Below are 19,774 nucleotides of genomic sequence, written 5' to 3'. Positions count from 1 at the left end.
TAATTCACGAGGCGCACCATGTCGCAAAATGAGGCGGCGAAGAAGGAAGCGAGCGACGTCTATAGCGGTGGCAGCTGGCAGCGCAGATGTTTCAGCGTACCGTGTGAGATGGTCGACGGCGACAGTGATCCACCGGTTGCCCGCAGGAGTGTTGGGGAGGGGACCGTAAAGATCAATGCCAACGCGGTCAAATGGTCTTGTAGGGCACGGTAAAGGTTGTAGAGGACTAGCGGTGCTATGAGGGGGAGTCTTGCGGCGTTGGCACGAAAGGCATGATCGCACGTACTGGCGATTGTATCGATACATGCCGCGCCAGTAATACCTCAGGCGTAGGCGGGAGTAGGTCTTGAATACGCCAGCGTGGCCGCATTGAGGATCATCGTGGAAGGCGGTGCATATGTCCGAGCGCAGATGACGGGGGATAACAAGCAGCCATCTGCGGCCATCAGTTAGGTAATTGCGGTGGTACAACAAGCCTTCACGAACGACAAAGTGATGCGCTTGACGACGAATGGTGCGTGAAACAGATTCAAGCGAACGGTGAGAGAGAACGTCAAGCAGAGAAGCGATCCAGGGATCCTTGCGTTGCTCGGCCGGCATGTCGGTGATGCTGAGGGACGACGAATCGCAGGTGGAAGTTCGTAAGCAAAGTAGGTCAGACGGCAGCGGAGAACGGGATAGGGCATCGGCGTCTGAATGTTCACGTCCCGAGCGATAAATAACACGTATGTCATGCTCTTGAAGGCGTAAAGCCCAACGAGCGAGGTGGCCAATGGGGTATTTCATAGATGACAACCAGCATAAGGCATGGTGGTCAGTCACAACGTCAAATTGGCATCCGTAAAGGTAAGTACGGAATTTGCTGATTGCCCAAATAATTGCCAAACATTCCTTTTCCGTTACAGAATAGTTCGACTCTGCCTTTGTTAGGGTACGGCTGGCATATGCAACGACATACTCGTCATAGCCGTCTTTGCGTTGGGCGAGGATGGCACCAAGACCGACACCGCTAGCGTCCGTGTGAATTTCAGTAAGCGCATTGGGATCGAAGTGGCGCAGTACTGGAGGGGACGTAAGGAGCCGGCGGAGCGTCGTAAATGACTCGTCGCAATCGGGATTCCATGCCGAGAGGTCAGCGCTGCTGGCAAGTAGCTGAGTCAAGGGGGCGATAATAGAGGCGAAATTACGGATGAAACGCCGAAAATAAGAGCACAAGCCGATGAAGCTACGGAGCTCTTTAAGAGTGGCTGGCTTGGGAAACTCGGCAACGGCTCGCAGTTTGGCGGGGTCTGGTAGGATTCCCTCTTGTGAAACGACGTGGCCTAGAATCGTAAGCTGTCTGGCACCAAAATGGCATTTCTTCAAGTTTAATTGCAAACCAGCGGCCGTGAGACATCAAGAACTTGCTCGAGGCGATCGAGATGAGATGAAAAATTGGGAGAAAAGACAACTATGCCGTCTAAGTAGCAAAGACAGGTACGCCACTTAAGTCCCCGGAGGATAGAATCCATCATCCTCTCGAAAGTCGCAGGCGCGTTACACAGGCCGAAGGGCATCACATTAAATTCGTATAACCCGTCAGGGGTCACAAAAGCCATTTTTGGACGGTCCGCTGCAGCCATCGGCACTTGCCAGTATCTAGAGCGAAGATCCAGGGAAGAAAAAAATTCGGCACCTTGTAGACAATCGAGAGCATCGTCTATTTGTGGTAGAGGATAAACATCCTTACGTGTGATCTTGTTTAGTCGGCGGTAATCCACGCAAAATCAGATTGAGCCGTCCTTTTTCCGCACCAGTATGACCGGAGAAGCCCAAGGACTGTGTGACTGCTGGATCACGCCGCGTTGCAGCATGTCATCGACTTGTTCACTGTTGACGCTGCATTCGGATTGCGACACTTGGTAGGGACGCTGACGCAGTGGAGCATGGTGACCGGTGTCAATACGGTGAACAACAGCTGACGTGTGCCCAAAACAAGGTTGGCCGAGGTCGAAAGAGGTCCGAAAACGGTCAAGGAGTTGAACGAGCTGATTGCGCTGAGCTTGCGGGAGCGCGTTATCGACGCTGCGCAGCAAGACGTCGTGGTCTGGTGAGGCGGGAGTGGCGGCAGAAGTGACGGCATCGATAGGCAGTGGTGTCGTATCGCAAGGCGCATCAAACGGAAAGATGGCATCAAAAGTGTCGAGACGCCCAACAGATTCGCCATGTAATAGAGTTGAAGGGCAGGGAAACGGATTACACGCATAAACTGCACTGGAATCATCATCAAGTGAGACGACTGTGAACGGTAGGACAACGTTCCGGCGACGCGCACATTCCTCAGACGGTACAAAAAGTGCAGTTGAATTGGGGACAGCGTCACAGGTGACGGACACTAAGGCGACAGAGAAGGCAGGGATGATGACGTCAGCAGCGACAACCACTTTAGCAGACGGGCGAGGGTCATCGTCGGTTGCGGTACAGAACGGAGACAAGGCGAGTTGTGCACGTGCGCAGTCGACCACTGCATGATGCACGGAAAGGAAGTCCCAGCCGAGGATAACGGCGTGGGATGCATGAGAAAGGACGACAAATTCGACAATGTAGAGCGCATCTTGAATTAAAACACGAGCGGTGCAGGTGGCCGAAGGCTTGACGCGCTGCGAGCTCGCTGTGCGTAGCGAAATATCAAAAAGCGGAGTCGTCACTTTGTTCAGTTGGCGGTAGAGAATCTCAGTAATCACACAAACAGCTGCTCCTGTGTCGACAAGAGCGTTCGTCGCGACACCGTCTATAAACACTACAATCTCGTTAGGCGGCGAAAGAAGAGGCCTTGCAAATTTCGACGACGGCGCAGTTCTTGCCTCAGGAACTGCAGCTGTTAGTTTTCCTCCTGGTCATGGTTGGAACGGCGAAGCATGGGGGAAAGGGAGCGGCGGCGGGGAGAAGGACATCGGCGTGAACTGAAGGCGGGGCGACGTGAATACGAGTCCGTGGCGTCGATGTAAGACGGTGTGTAGCTTTGCTGAGGGACATGGCTAAGGTTGGGAGCGCCATCGCGCAAATAGAGTCCGCGGCGGCGACAGAAGCGCGCAACATGTCCCGGAATACCGCAAGCGTAGCACACTGGCCGGTTGTCCGGTGTGCGCCAGGGGTTTAGAGGTGGTCTCGGATGCGAGAACGGTACGTAAACCGGCCGTACCGGACTTGGCGGAGTATAGAAGTTGGTGGCTGGGCTGGATGGGACTGGCGTCGGTTGGGCATGAGATCGTGTAAGGGCCTCAGCATAAGTTAGCGGCGCCGTTACTTGCGGCGGCACCGTAACGTGCGGCGGCGAAGCGGGGGACGGGAGGGCCTCAGCAACTTGCGTCTGGATAACCCGACGAAGCGACTGGTCCAGTGGGGGGAGAGGCTCAGTGACCGATGCCACAAGAGAGAGCTGACGTGCAACTTCCTCACGTACGTATTGCTGAATTTGAGGCGGCAACGAGGTGTAATCAAAACCAGCGCTGCTGGGAGCCAAAGCTGAAAGGTCAGCCGTTTGCATTCCAGGGCGACGTGTGGAGATGCGCTGTTTACGCCGCTCGTCAAAACTTTGGCAAAGTTCAATGACTTCAGTAACGCTCTGTGAGTTTTTGGCCACGAGCATATGAAAAGCGTCATCGTCGATGCCTTTCATGATGTGTTTGATTCGGTCAGGTTCCGACATGGACGCATTCACTCGCCTTCAGAGGCCGATGACATCCTCAATGTAGCTTGTGAAGGTCTCACCAATTTGTTGAGATCGTCCGCGGAGGCTGTGTTCAGCGCGAAGCTTGCGCACCGCTGGCCGACCGAAAAACGAAACGAGGGTCTCTTTGAAAGCTGACCAGGTGGTAAAATCAGCCTCGTGGTTCTTGAACCACAGATGGGCCACGCCGGTAAGATAAAAGATGGCATGAGTCAACTTGTCGTGGTCATCCTACTTGTTGTGTGCACTAACACGTTCATACTCGGCCAGCCAGTCTTCCACGTCGTGATCGTCAGTGCCACTGAAGACTGGAGGATCACGCAGATGAAGCACCCCAGAGCACACGACAGGTGTGGGAGCGGGAGAAGCTCGCGAGGGTCCGGCGTCCTCGGTCATTGTGAAGGCAGATGGTAGCGTACGGCTGCGGAGTTCCAGGACGCTGAAGGGGACGACCCAGCACTTCCACCAAATGCAACAAGAGTATTTTGCAGGTAGACTTGACAAAGCGGTTTAACAAGCCGGATCGTTGAAAACCGACCTAGCGCGATCCACACGATCGTCAACGTCTTCTTCCACACACTGGCTGGCACAGAGCTGGTGCCGACGTGCTCCGGTACAATATATATATATATATATATATATATATATATATATATGGAACATTACGGCGAGGAATAATTTACACATAAGCCCATATCATTAAGCTGCACTATCTCCGGGAGCGGCCCCCGATAAAATGACAGGAAAATAAATGATACGAAAAAGTGGTGATAACTTGCTAAGACATTGTAAAATGACTACGCTGAAAGGTAACACGATAAAACACTTTTGTGGTAACAGCTGCTTATACTGGGCTGTTTTACATAATGTAGCGTCACTTGGTGCTGCCTTAGAGACACGGCCGCTTTAGTAGCTGTCGTTTACGAACACACGTAAGGACAGACGCCCTCGACTGTTCACAGTGACGCCATTTTAAAGAAAATTCCGGATCTTCAAAAGTACATTTCCCTAAGAAACATTACCGTTGTACGCAAGACCAAATGACTGTGAAGTATTGTGTCTGGTATGTCTACAGTTTGAGCAGAGATCGGGTAAGCGGGTGCCGAGCAGTGCACTAACCTGTAATTTGGGTCCGTGCGCAGCACAGAGCGCAACAGCTTGCCGCTCTCCGTGCGCGGCAGCGAGGCAGGGAAGTAGACGCCTCCCAGCAGCTGCTTGTACGTGGCCAGGTTTTCTGCGCACAGACTCATGCACGTCACGCTAGGGAGGCACTTTTTTCTACACTCTTACAGAAGTTTGCACCCTTAGCTAGTCCCACAACAACAATCGCCATCTGTATTTCACATTGAAGCTCTGGTTGGACGGGATTTTTCGTGGCGTGCTCATCCAATAAACGGCAGCTCGAAGAGGGGTTTGTGTTTGAGTTTCGCGTAACGGAATTATGTTTTCTCGCATATTTGAATTACAGTCCGATGCTGCCATCGGTTGTGTGCAAGTCGTACTTTATGAATTTTCCTACGCATTTTACTTGGAGAAATTCCATTAGTTCAATAACGCACTTTGGCTAGGCCTACAAGAATGAAGATCTATGATGGGCTAACGGTACCACCCCCTGGAGGCCGCGGCCACTGAGACATACCACAAACGGCGGCTGAAAAAGGTCGTTGTCTTTCATTTCCCGCATAACAGATTTTTTTCTGGTATATTCGATTAACAATCCGAAGCTATTTTGTGTAAGTCGTACTTTATGCATTTTCTGACGCCATTTACTTTTTCTTTCAGAATATTTCGCTTGTTTAATAAAGATTATTATTATTAAAGAAAAACATGTGTTCAAAAAGGGACCATTGCTTGTGTTAACCATTTGCGAAAGTAAACAGAAAAATCTCGATCATTCGGCTCCCAGACAACAAAAGACCCAATTTGTTCTCTGTTTTCCGCTTTAAAAATAATGCTAAATTGTTAAACCTTGGATTTGAAGCATGATAAAACCCGAGAATGAAGGACCCTACGTACGGGGGATGTGTCGCCAAAATTTAAAAAAAAATGGAGGACGTTTAAGCTTCGCCTTTAAGAGTGGAACGCGATAGCGTTATCGGGACCCGTTCGCATCGCATTGTTCTTTCAGTAGGCTTCAATGCTACACAGAACGTGGGAAAGCCAGCTTACAAACACCAAGCTTACACCGATCCCCTTAAAGTCGGCATCACTTTTGAACAGAAATGCATTGCTGGGAAGATGTTCTTCCAGGGACAATATAAGTCGTTTTATATTAAAATGTGGAGGCCCTAGGACTTTTTAAAATTATTTTATTAATTGTTGGCTATTGCACCGACGCGCGCGCGTGTGTCCAAAACGCATTAGGCAGGCGAAGTCCCAATTTGACCTGCCGAATATGCGAGCGCCATCTGGATAATATTTTCGCAAGTAGCTTACCCGAGCGCGCCCCAGTTGGTATGGTAGAAATGCTGGCAAAAGGGGTTTGTGTTTGAGTTTTCTCGTAACACAATTATGTTTTCTCGTACATTGAAATAACAGTCCGACGCCACCTTGTCTGTAGGTTGTGGTTAAGTCGTACTTTACCAGTTTTCTGACGGATTTCCCTGTGAGAAATTCAATTTTTGTTCGCGCACACCCTGCACACCCTGCGTGGTCGGGGTGGTTCGGGATGATTTTCTCCTGCACTAACACCTTACGCCACGCGGAGGGCCTGCACGGTCCGGGTGGTTCGGGATGATTTTCTATGCCACGGACGCCGACATACACGGCGGCAGCGACGCCGATGCCAGATTTTCTGCGACACGGGGCCCTTAACGATGCTGTGTTAAAATGCATGGTTAATTTATGGCACAGGAAGTTGGCCCGCGGTCCTGGAAGAAACAAAGTCGCCAAAATCAAATTTTCGAAAATGGACAAGAACCTTCTGGCTGATGGCATATGCGGGTAACGTTTGAAAATGTGTGGTTTTATCAGAGACAAGTGAAATTGTTTATAAACCGTCCCAACAGACAACTTCGCAAGAAATTGGGCTGTGATTCTGAAAAATTGCACATGATTCTTTTCCCTTTCTTTCAGTAAATGCTGCCACCATACTACCTTTACCATTCCTGGACTGAACGACATAGCTGGGAATCCCGTACTGCTCCACGAATGCAGTCACGCGACGGCGAAGAACGACCGGGGCGCAACGTCCACTCACGAAACTCGACTCGGGTGAACCCAGTCGGCGCAGCGGCAAAGACGTGCGTCGATTGCGGAAAACAGGTCCCGACGTATTTATACATGGCTCCGTCGAAGGTTCCAGCGTGGTGCTCGCATACCTTCCAGAAGGTATTCGCACACCTTTAGTGGCTGCCGCCCACAGCGCGATAGCAATGAATGCACACATCAACTATCCGCAGTGAGGATCGCGTGAGCGACCAACACGTACCGGCCACGACCGTCTTGATGTCCTTCTCGGAGATGTCTTGTCCTGGTTTGAGAGTGACGAACGCCGTGGGCGCCTCTCCGTAGTCGGGATGGGGAAGCCCCACGACGGCCACGTCGGCCACCGCCGGACAGCTGGACAAGATCAGCTCTTCCAGCTCGGCGGGCGCCACCTGGTTGTCCATGCACTTGATCATCTCCTTGAGGCGCTCCACGATGTGCACGCGGCCGGATTCGTCGTAGAATGCCAGGTCGCCTGGCGGGACCAGTCGTCACACGCAATTGTTGGCACTTTCGTGGCCGGCGTCGATCCTACCGCGTAGTGTCTATAGAACTTGCAATAGGCGTTTTAAAGCTAAACTTTCCTTGCCTACGACTTTCCCACTGCTGCTGTCTTGCTCGCCGCGTCGGAACGTGTTTGAGTGCGTGCGTTTTCATGGGTGGAATCGTGGCAGATTTAGGCGACGCGAGAAACTCGTCTGGGCCTTCACATCGTGTCTCCACAATATCCTCTCGACTGCTATAATTATCCGTTGCACCCCGGAAAAGCATTGCAGAAATTGCAGCGCTTAGCTTTGTACTAACGCGCAACAGTCCAGAGGGGAGTTAGATAGAAGGGGCAGGGAGAGGAGGAAAAGTACGGGTAGAGCCAATGGCGTCATGAAACGAATAACATCTTTCGGTTATTGCAGCGCTCACAAAGCCAGGCACAAAGAGGAGAAGTGCACTGTCCAGTGCACTTATACTCTTTGTACCCCTCTTTTTGAGCGCTGCAAGAACCGAAAATTCAATGCGTACCAAGTGGCTCAATTTACGATGTTAATGAATAACAGCCTTGCCACTCTTCGCTCGCAGCTCGCATACATAGAGGAGGGGGCGAGAGGGGAAGAGGCGACGTAAAAGGCAAGGAAACGCTACCACTAAATCGGCAGCAGCGGCAGACAAACTGTGTAAATTTATATTCAAGGTACACTGTGGTGCGTTTCTTCTGTTTCTGAAAAATAAACACCGTGCAGATTTGTCAAGCGGACAAGACCTTTTCGCTGTTTACAAACATACGCCTCGGACGGCTTCCGGTTTGGCTCAATGACGTAGTCCGCTAAATATAGCGAGCAAGAAAGGCAATGGTGGTGATACAGATTAGCAGGAGTGTGCTGCTTGTGATGCTGCACAGCAGATTGATAAGGCCCGTGACCGGAAGTTTCTTGGGTGCCGCACTATAGCCGCTGTTATCGCACGAGCAAAAAGGCGCAAAGCCAAACACCGTAGCGTCTAGAAGACATTACGGAAGCGGCCGCCCATAAGATTAACACTTGTTTATCCACCGGGGTAGTTTTGTGGCAATGGCGTTGCTCTAGGTGGCGGGTTCAACCACGACAGCCTCATTTCAACAAAGGCGAAATGCAATAACGCTACTCAGATTTAGGTGCACGTTACAGAATCCCAAGTGATAAAAATTAAAAAGGAGTCACCCACTGCCGCGTGCCTCATAATCAGGTTGTGAGCTTGCCACTTAAAGCCCCATAGTTTAATTAAAGTTTTACACTTCTGCCGCGATGATCTGCGCTGCGTGAGGCAATGACAGAGCTAACCTCCTGGCAGGATATGAACAATGGCACACAACAACGCTCCAAAGAAACACGTATCGTTGTTTGTATAGTGTACTACGAGGATAAATAACAGTGGTGCGAGCAAGTAATGTTTAACATCAACTCACCACTCTAGTATTGCACTAAGCGCTGATGAACTAAAACATCACCGACAATTGCCGTCAATGAAAGCATACTGCTCCGAAAGCTTCGCTCGCATCAATCCCCACAGTAGGTAGGATCCGCACAATTTTTACTTGTTTTAGTGCCTGCACTTTACTACTTCGCTAACATCTTTTTTTACTTCCTAAAAAGTGTCAATCCGCCTACCTACACAAAGCGATTTCTTATATATGAATTGTTGCATCAGAAGATGCATTGCAGCTTTGATATGTGTTAGCAGAAGACGGCAAAGAGGAGGAAAGTCTGAAACTCGCGGCGTCGTTTTAAAGCGACCGCGGCTAGGTGGAAACAAAAAATAGATTTTTATTTTTATGAACCTTTTTACCTGCAGCATTTTCGAAGAAAAAAATAACTTGTTTCAAGAAAAAATTCTTGCTTTTTAGGTCCGCCTGGGTGCTGTACGCATTCTGGTTAAATGCGAATTGCTTCATTTCATTTCATTTTTCATTTTATTCCCTTAAAGACCCCGTAGTAGGAGTATTACATAAGGGGTGGGGATACAACATATACAAACAAGTGTTACAATGCTTTCAATTTGTTACATAAAAATTGTTACATCTTGAACGAAATTTGACTAACAGGTGACCGCAGCGACTTGATGAGGAAGGGCATTCCAGTTTGTAGATGCTCGCTACAAAAATCAGGCTATGTATTTGTGCGTGAGTTTGGTTGTGCTACCTGCAGCGGATGGCCAATGCATTGTGCCCGGCGTGATGGGGGGACAATGTATGGTGGACGATTAAGCGTCGAATAGTAGAACCTGTGGAAGAGGGCGAGGGTGGCAATGCGGCGACGAAAGGATAGAAGCGATAAGGAAGATTCTTTTTCAAGTATGAAGTGCTGACGTCGTAGGAGTACGTAGCATGAATATACCTAGTGGCGCGATCTTGAGCTGCCTCAAGGGCTTTGGAGAGATATGCTTGATGCGGATCCCCGATGGAAGATGCGATTTCAAGTTTCGTTCTTACTAAATATTTATAGGCTAACAGCTTTACATGCAATGGAGCGAAGCGAAGGTGGCGTTTTAGATATGCCAATGTTTTGTTAGCCGATGAAATCACATTAGTAACACGCACGTTTCAGGTAAGGTCATTAGCCAAAGTGACATCCAAGTATTTATAAGATTCTACTAATTTAACAGAGCGGTACTAATTCGATAAGAAAAGCGAAGTGGGCGATGACGACGGGTAAACAAAACAAGTATGCATTTATTATGCATTTATTAGAGTTGAGTGTCATCAGCCAATGATCACACCATTCTTGTACGTGGTTAAGGTCAATTTGAAGAGCTGTTTGGTCAGTGATGTTATTCACTGCTCGGTAAATGACGCAGTCATCGGCAAACATACGGATATGGCAAGATACGTGCAAGGGTAAGTCGTTAATATAGATCAAGAAAAGAAGGGGGCCAAAGACGGATCCCTGTGGTACGCCTGACGTGACGGAGGCAACGTTAGAAGCGTGGTTGTTAACTGAGACATATTGCGACCGGTTTGTTAAAAATTGTTCGAGCTATTTTAAGATATGAGGATATAGATGCAAATGAGAAAGTTTTAGTAATAGGCTCCGATGAGATATTTTGTCAAACGCTTTCGTGTAATCCAAAAATATGGCGTCTGTTTGAATGTTTCTGTCAAGATTAGCATGGATGTCATGAAGAAAGAGTGCAAGCTGGGTCTCGCAAGACAGGCCCCTGCGAAACCCGTGCTGCGAAGGATGAAAAAAGTCGTTAGCGTCTGGAAAGTTCATAATATGAGAGTAGATTACGTGCTCCATGATCTTGCAGGGAACACTTGTCAATGAGATGGGGCGGTAATTTAGTGGAGAACTTTTGTTACCTGATTTGAAGACTGGAATAACCTTCCCCACTTTACACGCTTCTGGTAAGGTGACTGTGGAAAGCGATTGCGAAAATAACAAACACAGAAACGCTGCAGAAACAGGTCTCGTGTTTTTTAGTAGTTAAGAGTTAATGTCATCGATGCCAGCTGATGAAGACAACTTAATATTTTCTATTAGAGATGAAAGCCCAACGGCTGTTAATGTGATGGCTGACATGTTGAACTGTGGTTGGCGGAGGAGGAAGTGTCCCCATTTCACTCGTGATGAAAGCGCGTTGTTGAACATCTTAGCGCAGCTTAGATTCGTCACCGATTCGCCAAGCTCGTTAGTAAGAGCGCGCTTGTCCAGGGTTTATCACCTGCCAGAATTTTCTGGGGTTAGTAACTGAAATGTTTGGCAGGTCATAGTGAAAAAAAGTTCGCTTCACATCACGAATTCCCATCAAGTCAGCACTTTCAGCAGCGTAATATTTGTTCAATGTGACTGAGCTCGTCTTGATTTTAGCGGCACGATAGAAGCGCTTTTTTATTTTCTAGTAGTTATATAGATCTCGTAAACCATGGTTTTTGTTGATTGGAGCGAATGGTTATCCTGGGAATAAATTGATTCTTTAGTTCACATAGTTTGTTTTTAAACATCAGCCAGTTATCATAAAGCGAATGGGTATTAAATTCTTCAGCAAATGTAGAAAAAATGCGTTTAATTCATTATCGATGGCCTCATAGTTACCTTTGTCATATAAACAAATTGTCTTCTTGTGCATGTCGCGTGGTGGGGGAGAGAAAGTGAAAACACCATGAATAACTTTGTGATCACTAATCTCGCGAAGATATGTAAGGGATGATTGGTTAGTATGAGATCTAAAATATTGGCAGAGGTCGCCGAGACATGAGTGAGCTGCAGTTCTAGTTGTGTTAAATTGTAATTTAAACACACATCTATGAAGTCGCTCACTTCAGTTTGATTTGTTAGTAAAGCAGTTCCATTGCGCCAGTTAATGCCGGGGAAGTTAAAGTGCCCAAAGAGGATAATAATAGCATTGGGTTGGATTGAAGTAATTTCATTTAATATATAGGTTGCTTCAGAGACTAGAAAAGTCTGGTTGACGGTGAGGGGGTCTGTAACAAACACCCAGCAGCACTGTTTGCGGGGAACACTGACATTTTAACCACAGTATTTTCAGTTCACTGTCAATGTTAACTCGCGTGCACGGCCAATTGTTGGTTCATGGCAATCAGAACTCCCCCGCCACGTGCGTCTCTCTGATCGCATCGATAAACGTCCAAGTTGGGAAGATCGTACAGAACTTCTGCGTCACTGATTTCGCTTGTAAGCCACGTTTCTGTTAGTATCAGTAAGCTACTGGCGGATGATGGCATAAGGTTTGATACGAGTTCACGTTTTCATAGAAAGCTACGTATGTTATAAACGATTACTGAAAAAGACAGAACTCCCCCTGCCACGCGGGGTGGCAGGGGAAGTTCTTTTTAGATTCGTAGGATAATGCGATTGCTATGCTATTTCTTTGACGGTCTGTGATGGCTCGTCAAATATGTAGCGTTTACTACCTATGTGCAATGTTTTATATCGCAGTGAAAAGCAAGCAGATTTCCCTTTCGCAAAAGCGACAAGGTGCCTGCGGGCGTTCTGCACGGTCTTAGAAAAATCGTCACCGACACTGTGTTCCGCGCCTTTAAGCTTGCGGCCAGGTTGGCTACATGCAATAGTTTTTTAGGGCAATTGGTATCGTAGCAGGGTTGTTATTGAAATTTAGCTTGTATTCGGCAAATAATTATTGGTCTCTGACATAGAAGCAAGGATTAGTTTGTGCCTCAGTCATAAAAAGGTTGCAAGGATCGGCAATTTTGTACAAGTGAGGAGCTTTTTGGCTGGTTTGCAATTAAATAGCTCATTATTTTCCCGGTAAGTATGTCGTTATTTCAAAGAACATTTCTTGTTTTTATACTTATTAACCATATAATTGATATGTCCTGCGTGCTCCTGTGCACAGTTGCAGGTCAGAGTTGGGCACAGCGTTAGCATGTGGTGAGGTATGGAGCTGTACACTATTTTCCCATTATCATGCTGTCGCCGTGAAATAATTCCTTCTAGGCATCATCATCATCATCAGCCTATATTTATGTGCACTGCAGGACCAAGGTCTCACCCTGTGATCTCAAATTACCCCTGTCTTGCGCTAGCTGATTCCAACTTGCGTCGCAAATTTCCTAACTTCATCACCCCACCTAGTTTTCTGCCGTCCTCGCCTGTGCTTCCCTTCTCTTGGTATCCATTCTGTAACACTGATGGTCCAACGGTTATCCATCCTACGCATTACATGGCCTGTCCAGCTCCATTCATTCCTCTTAATGTCAACTAGAATATTGTCCATCCCCATTTGGTCTCTTATCCACACCGCTATTGTCCTGTCTCTTAAAGTTAGGCCTAACATTTTTCGTTCCATCGCTCTTTGTGCGCTCTTTAAATTGTTGTCGAGCTTCTTTGTTAACCTCCAAGTTCCTGCTCCATATTGTAGAATGCAATGATTGTACACTTTTATTTTTAACGACAGTGGTAAGCTCCCACTGTCTAGGTATATCCGGTCAGTACTCCAGTGTCTGTGGAATAACACCGCGAGTATGTTTTGTCTATGAAAACATTTTGTGCGCACGTTGTTTAGATGTGACAAATGAAAGTTTCAGACAAAAATTAGGCGAGAACATTTGTTTGCTTTTAAGGGACAGTTGTATACTCAGGAGCTCTAGTATCGTTTCTGACAGGCTTTCACCTTTGTGGGAGAAGCCACATTTAACCTCAGCCCTCTGCTCAGCTGGCTCAGGCGCCTGCACAGCTTCAAGTCACTGACAGCTATGTCGCAGTGTCGCCAACCACTTAAAAAGACGAAGAACAACAAAAAACACTGCCACCATCACCAACAGCAGCAACAACAACTTGACGACTGAAAAAAAAATACCTGCATTATCTTAAGCGGCCTTTGCCTTGATGGTACGTTTGACCAATTTGACCAATAATAGTTCTCACATATAATTCCGAACAGAAAGGTTAATAAATAATAACAGGGTATGAAAACAAATTTCCGTAACTATTAAATATTAAAAAAAAACGATTTTCATAACTGAAGCATTGTGTATCATACGTCTCGTGTACATTTATTCGCCCATTTCAGAACCTGCATTGGGTTCAGGACCTGCAGAGAACTAGAACCTGAAAAGATGGAATATCTCCTGAGGTAATGTTTCCAGAATAGTAGTGGCAGAAGTGCACTCGATCAAGGCTGGGCAGGTTGGTGATTCATGGCAAAACAAGCAAAGCACGGAAGACAGAACGACGCAATCACCTTTTTTTCTGTAGTAATGAAGGAGAGGTCCAATGAGTGATTATTAGCTGTTTATTTTTAAAATTGTGCTGTCTTGCATGACTGAAAAAAAAGAAAAAAAAGTGGCCTGCCACGAAAGCAGAACGATCCGTTAAATAATTCCTAGAACTCAAGCAAATGTTTTGTTCAGTAATTTGTTTTCGATAGAGTATATGTTGTTCGTTTTTATTCGATCAACGTTCGCATTAAAATCTTATCTGGAGATAAGCTTTTATACATATGCTGGAGAAAGCTCTTTCTGTCGGAGCGTCAGAGGTGCAGTAAATGTAATAGTATGAGTTGGGTCAACGTGGACATATTTCAGGACTCTTGCATTACTTTGTCTTTACGTCTCCGATATTTGTCCAGAATAATGCGGTTGAATTGTGTTTTGTGGCCGCTGGAAAAATTAGGAAGTCAGCATTTTCCACTCTTGTTCAATTCACCCTGGATTAGGCAACCTTGAGCATTAGGCTACAGCAATATGGACAGCTATTTATCCATAATAACAGCAACAGCTGCTGAACATCATACAGAGTAGGACGGGCAGTCCTTTCTGTAGCTCCATTACAGCTGTCTCGTAAACGAACTGAAAAAGAATTGGGAGGTCGGCAACTTAAGAAGAACAAGAGGGAATACATGGGGACGGTGAAATTGTTTTGCTCAGCATTCATGCACAAGCTTTGATGCATTTAAATGTTAGTATTCACCGACTGCAGGTAAGGCCATTAAATTTTATAGAAAAAAGGCTGAAGTTTGCAAAATAAAGAAAAAGAGACAGCCGATGAAGCATCAATTTTACAGCTCTGTGACTCAGTATCACTATTATGTAAACTGCACCTATGGATATATCCAAATGGGACATAACACTGCTCTGAAGTATACTACTACTTCGAGAGTGCGGCTTTTACAAAAACCTCGTAAACAATTTTATATTCACACGTAAGCTGAGAATTGACATTTGCATTTATCGGCTTGAGATACTTTAGCAGATGCAGTTTACAGAATTACGATACTTGTTCTTTGGGCTAAGCTATCGGTTCGTAAACTTCATGCTTACATTTCTTAGCTTGTACCTTTCTGGCAATCTTTATATGAGGCCATAACTGAAGCTTACCACTGGCATAATTTAGCTTTCTCCCACAAATGCAACCGACCGCAGCTGTACCAGCGCCGAGTTGATGTACACGGCACAAATTGCCGGCGGACTTCCTCGAGATCCCCTCGTGTGATATGCCTGCGTGGCTGTGACTGCAACAGCTGCAGGCCCTTTGCAAATATGTGTAACCCCAAGCTACACGTCCGGTAGCACTTCTGCTTGTCATGTGAGCCCCGATCTCAAGTAACCTTTCCGCGTTATGCACGGCCTTGCTCGCGGTTTCTCGTACCACCACTACACCGGGCGTAGTGCTTGAATGCCGCCAGGCGACTATCGAGATGAAGGGCCATGGAGTGTCTGAACGCAGCTTACAACGTCCCACCTACCACTGTTTGCCTTCTTCGACGGCGCCTTCAAAGTCAGTCCACTGCTAACACCTGCAACGGTCATCGTCACCACCGCTCTCTGCCGCGGCTCCCTTCTAGGAAGGGTGCGTTGATGAATGAATGATTTCTGGGGTTTTATGTGCTAAAACCCCAATTTGATTATGAGGCACGCTGTAGTTGGGGACTACGGATTAACTTAGACCACCAGCGGATATTTAAGGTTCGCCCGGGACGCGGGTGTTTTTGCATTTGGCTCCCATCAAAATGCGGCCGTCGCCGCCGAGGTTTGATCCCGCCACCTCGGGTAAGGGTGCGTCGATGTCAGCCCAGGGTGGCAGCTACATGGCTACCTCCAGCGACTGCCGTGTGCTTTTGAGACAAACAACTGTGGTTAGGCATTGTTCTACATACTGGTTTCATATATTTATACCACTTTTGTAGTTAAATAATCCGAAGTTATGCCATCACGCGACAGGGTCCTACATAACAGGTGTTGTCATAGACAGTCTACAAGGAGAAGTTAAAACTGAGACCCACTAGGTTTATAACATTGAGCTTGAAGAAGTTGTCGGTACGTGAGTAATAGTGCTAATGGCGCCCGACCTCGAAAAATGAAGTTGTTAATGTGTGATTTTAAAAACAACGTGAAAAAGTCAGCGGTAACAAAAGTGATCAGTATAGTTGGTGGTTGTCGGCAAGCAGTCTGCCTCAATGACTTTATAGGTCGCCACTTAATATTCTCCGGTGGCGATCACGACAAATTGGGAATTTCATACATGAACTATGTTAAGATCGCGGAGATGGCTACGTCATTCGTTACGCGACATGAACCGTATCTGAATGTGTATCGCATGGATGGACATCGTGATGATACTGACTGTTCTGCACGAACAAATTATCTATAGTGTACGTGAAACAAACAAAAAAAGAAGCAAAGATATTTCCACTATATAGGGGATATACTACGAGGAGCAAGGTTTACATGTCGAAATATAAATGTTGATATTTACGGAGTATGGTACGGAGCATGTACGGAGTATGGCGAAAACAATCCTTTGTTACGGAGTATGGTACGGAGCATGTACGGAGTATGGCGAAAACAATCCTTGTAACAACGCCCACTCAATCACGATGTCAGTGTTTCTGACACACGGCTGAAAATGATGAGTCATCATGGTCAAGATGAAAAAAAAATGTCGCAGTTTGGCCCAAAAGGCGATTGTGTCGATTGCGATAGCAAATTAGTAAGCAACCATACGAACTAAGGATAGTAGTTTTATCGGCCGTATAAGCTTGTAAACATTCGCTTACCATATAAATTAACAAGTATCATATCACGCTTGCACAGGTAAATACGACCACATCTTGCTCGAGGATCGCGGAAACTCGCTGTCAAAACGTGGGAGTGAGCAGGCGCGGCAGCAGCAGCGAGCGAATTGACCTTCGTGGCGTCTGTCGCTTCAACGCGAACTAAACGTCGAGACTCGAAAGCACAGCGCATACGAACCTACCGGCACTATTTGCACTATGTCCACATCGCAGATCGCTTTCAAGATACGGCCTCTCGTCCCCCCCCCCCCCCCCCCCCCTTCCTGGCGCGCGTCAGAAGCACGGTTTCGCGCGCCGTTCTCCCTCGCACGCGCGAGATTGCACTGCAATCGTCGGCTCACCGTCGCAAGCTTTCACTCGCACATACAGCGTACAGCGCACGGCGACGATGTTACCGTGTTTGGACTTTATACGGAACCTCACATCGACGTCCCCGACCACGGCGACGGCAGAAATGCGCTTGGAGTGTACATATAATTGCTATCGCAATAAAAAACAGCATAACCTTTTGGGTGATTTTGTAGAAATTTGAAACAAGCAAAGCCGAGTGCATCGAGTCACGACGAAAACTGCGGTCTCATTATGGGGCCCCTTCAAGGATGAAAGACCGTGGCTGTAATGCGACTGGAAACGAGACTCACCCGTGCGGCACCAGCCGTTGGCGTCCACGACCTCGGCAGTCTCGCGCGGCATCTTGTAGTAGCCGCGCATCACGGAGGCCGTGCGGAAGATCACCTCGCCATGCTGGTTCGGTCCAAGGGGGCGCCCCGTCTGGAGGCAGACGAACTGCGTTGCCATAAAACGATGTTCCAGCGCTCTGTTGGATCGCAAGAAGCTGGATCAGCCAGGCGAAGTTACTAATCGTAATCTCCGTGGAGCTTTCAGTTTGCTGACGTCGCATATTGCTCTAAAGCATGGCCTAACGGGAGTATCAAATTCGACAGCGTTTCGTTACGTACTCACTTTCCTGAATTTGATTACATGACTTCGAAGCTGTATACACCAGCACAATCTCCAAATAAGGCCCCATGTAAAAATAATTCAGCTCATAGTCAGATGAATGCAACATACCCTTTTCGGGATGGTAAAGCTAGCTTTCCCGCGAGGAAGTTTGCCAAGCTAATGGCGGCGCAGTCAATACTCGCGGTGTTTTGTGAGCCACCTCTCGCGCGCAGGAGGCGGCTCACTACCCCTTATAACTTCCTCGAGCAGCCGGGTCTCGCCACCTGTCGTGGTGCCGGTCTACCGGACGACAAACTCTCTCAGAGAAGTCACGCCACAAGCGAACTATGGGTAACGCTGACCAATTCACATGTAAACTCTCTCCTCGCTGTTATCCTCTCTCCAAGTCCTTTTGCTGCGCTACTGAAACGCCGACTGCTGACCGCCGTTCAGGTGTCAGCTGTCTGCACTAGACACTTAGGTCGGCAGTGAACTTTTTTACCTACGTTTTTATTTAGTTGTTGATTATTTATGTTTTCTTTAAAATAAACAACCAACCTATACAATTACTGCAGTCAGCGGACATGAGCATAGTCTGTTTTTACCATAGAAAATGTTCGCATAGCACTCTTGGTGATAAACCACACGTGAGACAAGTCCCAGCATGTACAGCTCTTTTGAAGAGTGATTGGTGCCACCATGAGTTGCACGAATCTGCAGTGCAGGAGAGCGCACCTGCTAGTTAAGAAAAATGGTTCACAGTCTGGAAAGAGAGCTCGAAAGGGGAAGCAGGACCCGATGGCAGAAGATATATGAGAGGACGCAAATAACGACGTTCGGGCGCTGAACGCGTCGGTTACGCCACCCGAATCGATGTATAGAACGGGAATGCAAGTTGCAGGGCATATGCGTGAAGCGCCACGGCCGCGTTGGCCAGCCGAACAACACAAGGATCATCGGTTACAACAGACAGGTGAAGTGGATTAGCCGAGCTCTTTGAAACATGTGTATATCTTTCAGTAACAACGTTCGCAATCATATAAAGGGCTAACCCATTCACTGTCACACCTGAGGTTGCACCCCCTTGCTTGAACAAACCAAGGTCATAGTCAGACATAACGACCAGCGAACATGCGAAATCATGGAAGCTGCTCAGGTTACGCTTGAAGGAATACCCTGTGTTAGTAAGCCATCCGTCAATTTATCGCAAAAACAACTGTCATTTTTGGGGGGGAGAATGTGCACGCGGAATAGACGATCGCAAGTCAACTTTTAAAGAGTTATTTTAACCTGTGCGGCTATTCTCTACATAGATATTTTCCATGCGCAATAGAGATTCCCAGTTGAAAGGCAGTGCTTGTGCTTTTCTCTATTTTGTGTCCTCGTTCGGGAAGTTGCGCTGTATATTTGGACCCTGGGAATACCGCTGCGGCACCGACCGACTTATAGCTACTTACTGCACCAGATACATCATGATGCCTCGATACCAAGTCCCAACTTTCGGATGCACTGCGAGACACTAAGTTAGTTTAGAATAAACCGTCCCCTACCGGCTGTGATGGGAACCGAAGCACCTACGGATATCACTATTATATCTATACTGAACAAGCGAGCCGTAGCGGCCCCCAAACGTTCGAAATATGCTTCTTTGCTCTCAACTTTAGGCGAGTGCTCGTGTTATTTTGACCATGTACCATACACGCCTGACGAGTTCTGCGTCGAACATTGGACTAATATACAGGGTGTCCCAGCTATCACGCAGCACGATTTAAAAAAAGAGGAACGGCGTTACGCGCAGCAAACCTAGCGCGTATTGATTCCAGTACAGTGTACAGCCGCCAGTATTTTCTTCGTTACTGAGATTTGATTATTTAATCGTAATTAATTATCTAA

The 19,774-nt window shown here is 47.3% G+C and overlaps 1 protein-coding gene across 1 annotated transcript in view; it reads right to left on the bottom strand.

The window, feature by feature from the left end:
• The window catches only part of LOC119462577 (probable 4-coumarate--CoA ligase 3), a 105,196-nt gene extending 87,523 nt beyond the window's left edge, over positions 1-17,673 (bottom strand). Inside the window, exons 1-3 of the mRNA XM_049672289.1 lie at positions 17,581-17,673; positions 7,140-7,391; positions 4,829-4,943 (exon numbers count right to left, since the gene is read on the bottom strand). Of these exons, the coding sequence (XP_049528246.1) occupies positions 4,829-4,943; positions 7,140-7,391; positions 17,581-17,650 (437 nt within the window). The 5' untranslated portion in view covers positions 17,651-17,673. The remainder of the gene's footprint in view (positions 1-4,828; positions 4,944-7,139; positions 7,392-17,580) is intronic.
• Between the last annotated feature and the right edge of the window lie 2,101 nt (positions 17,674-19,774).

Source organism: Dermacentor silvarum, chromosome 8, assembly GCF_013339745.2.
Source record: "Dermacentor silvarum isolate Dsil-2018 chromosome 8, BIME_Dsil_1.4, whole genome shotgun sequence".
NCBI classification, from domain to species: Eukaryota; Metazoa; Arthropoda; class Arachnida; order Ixodida; family Ixodidae; genus Dermacentor; species Dermacentor silvarum.
The sequence above is the reverse complement of the archived record's forward strand: the minus strand, read 5'-3'. Positions and strand labels throughout refer to the sequence as shown.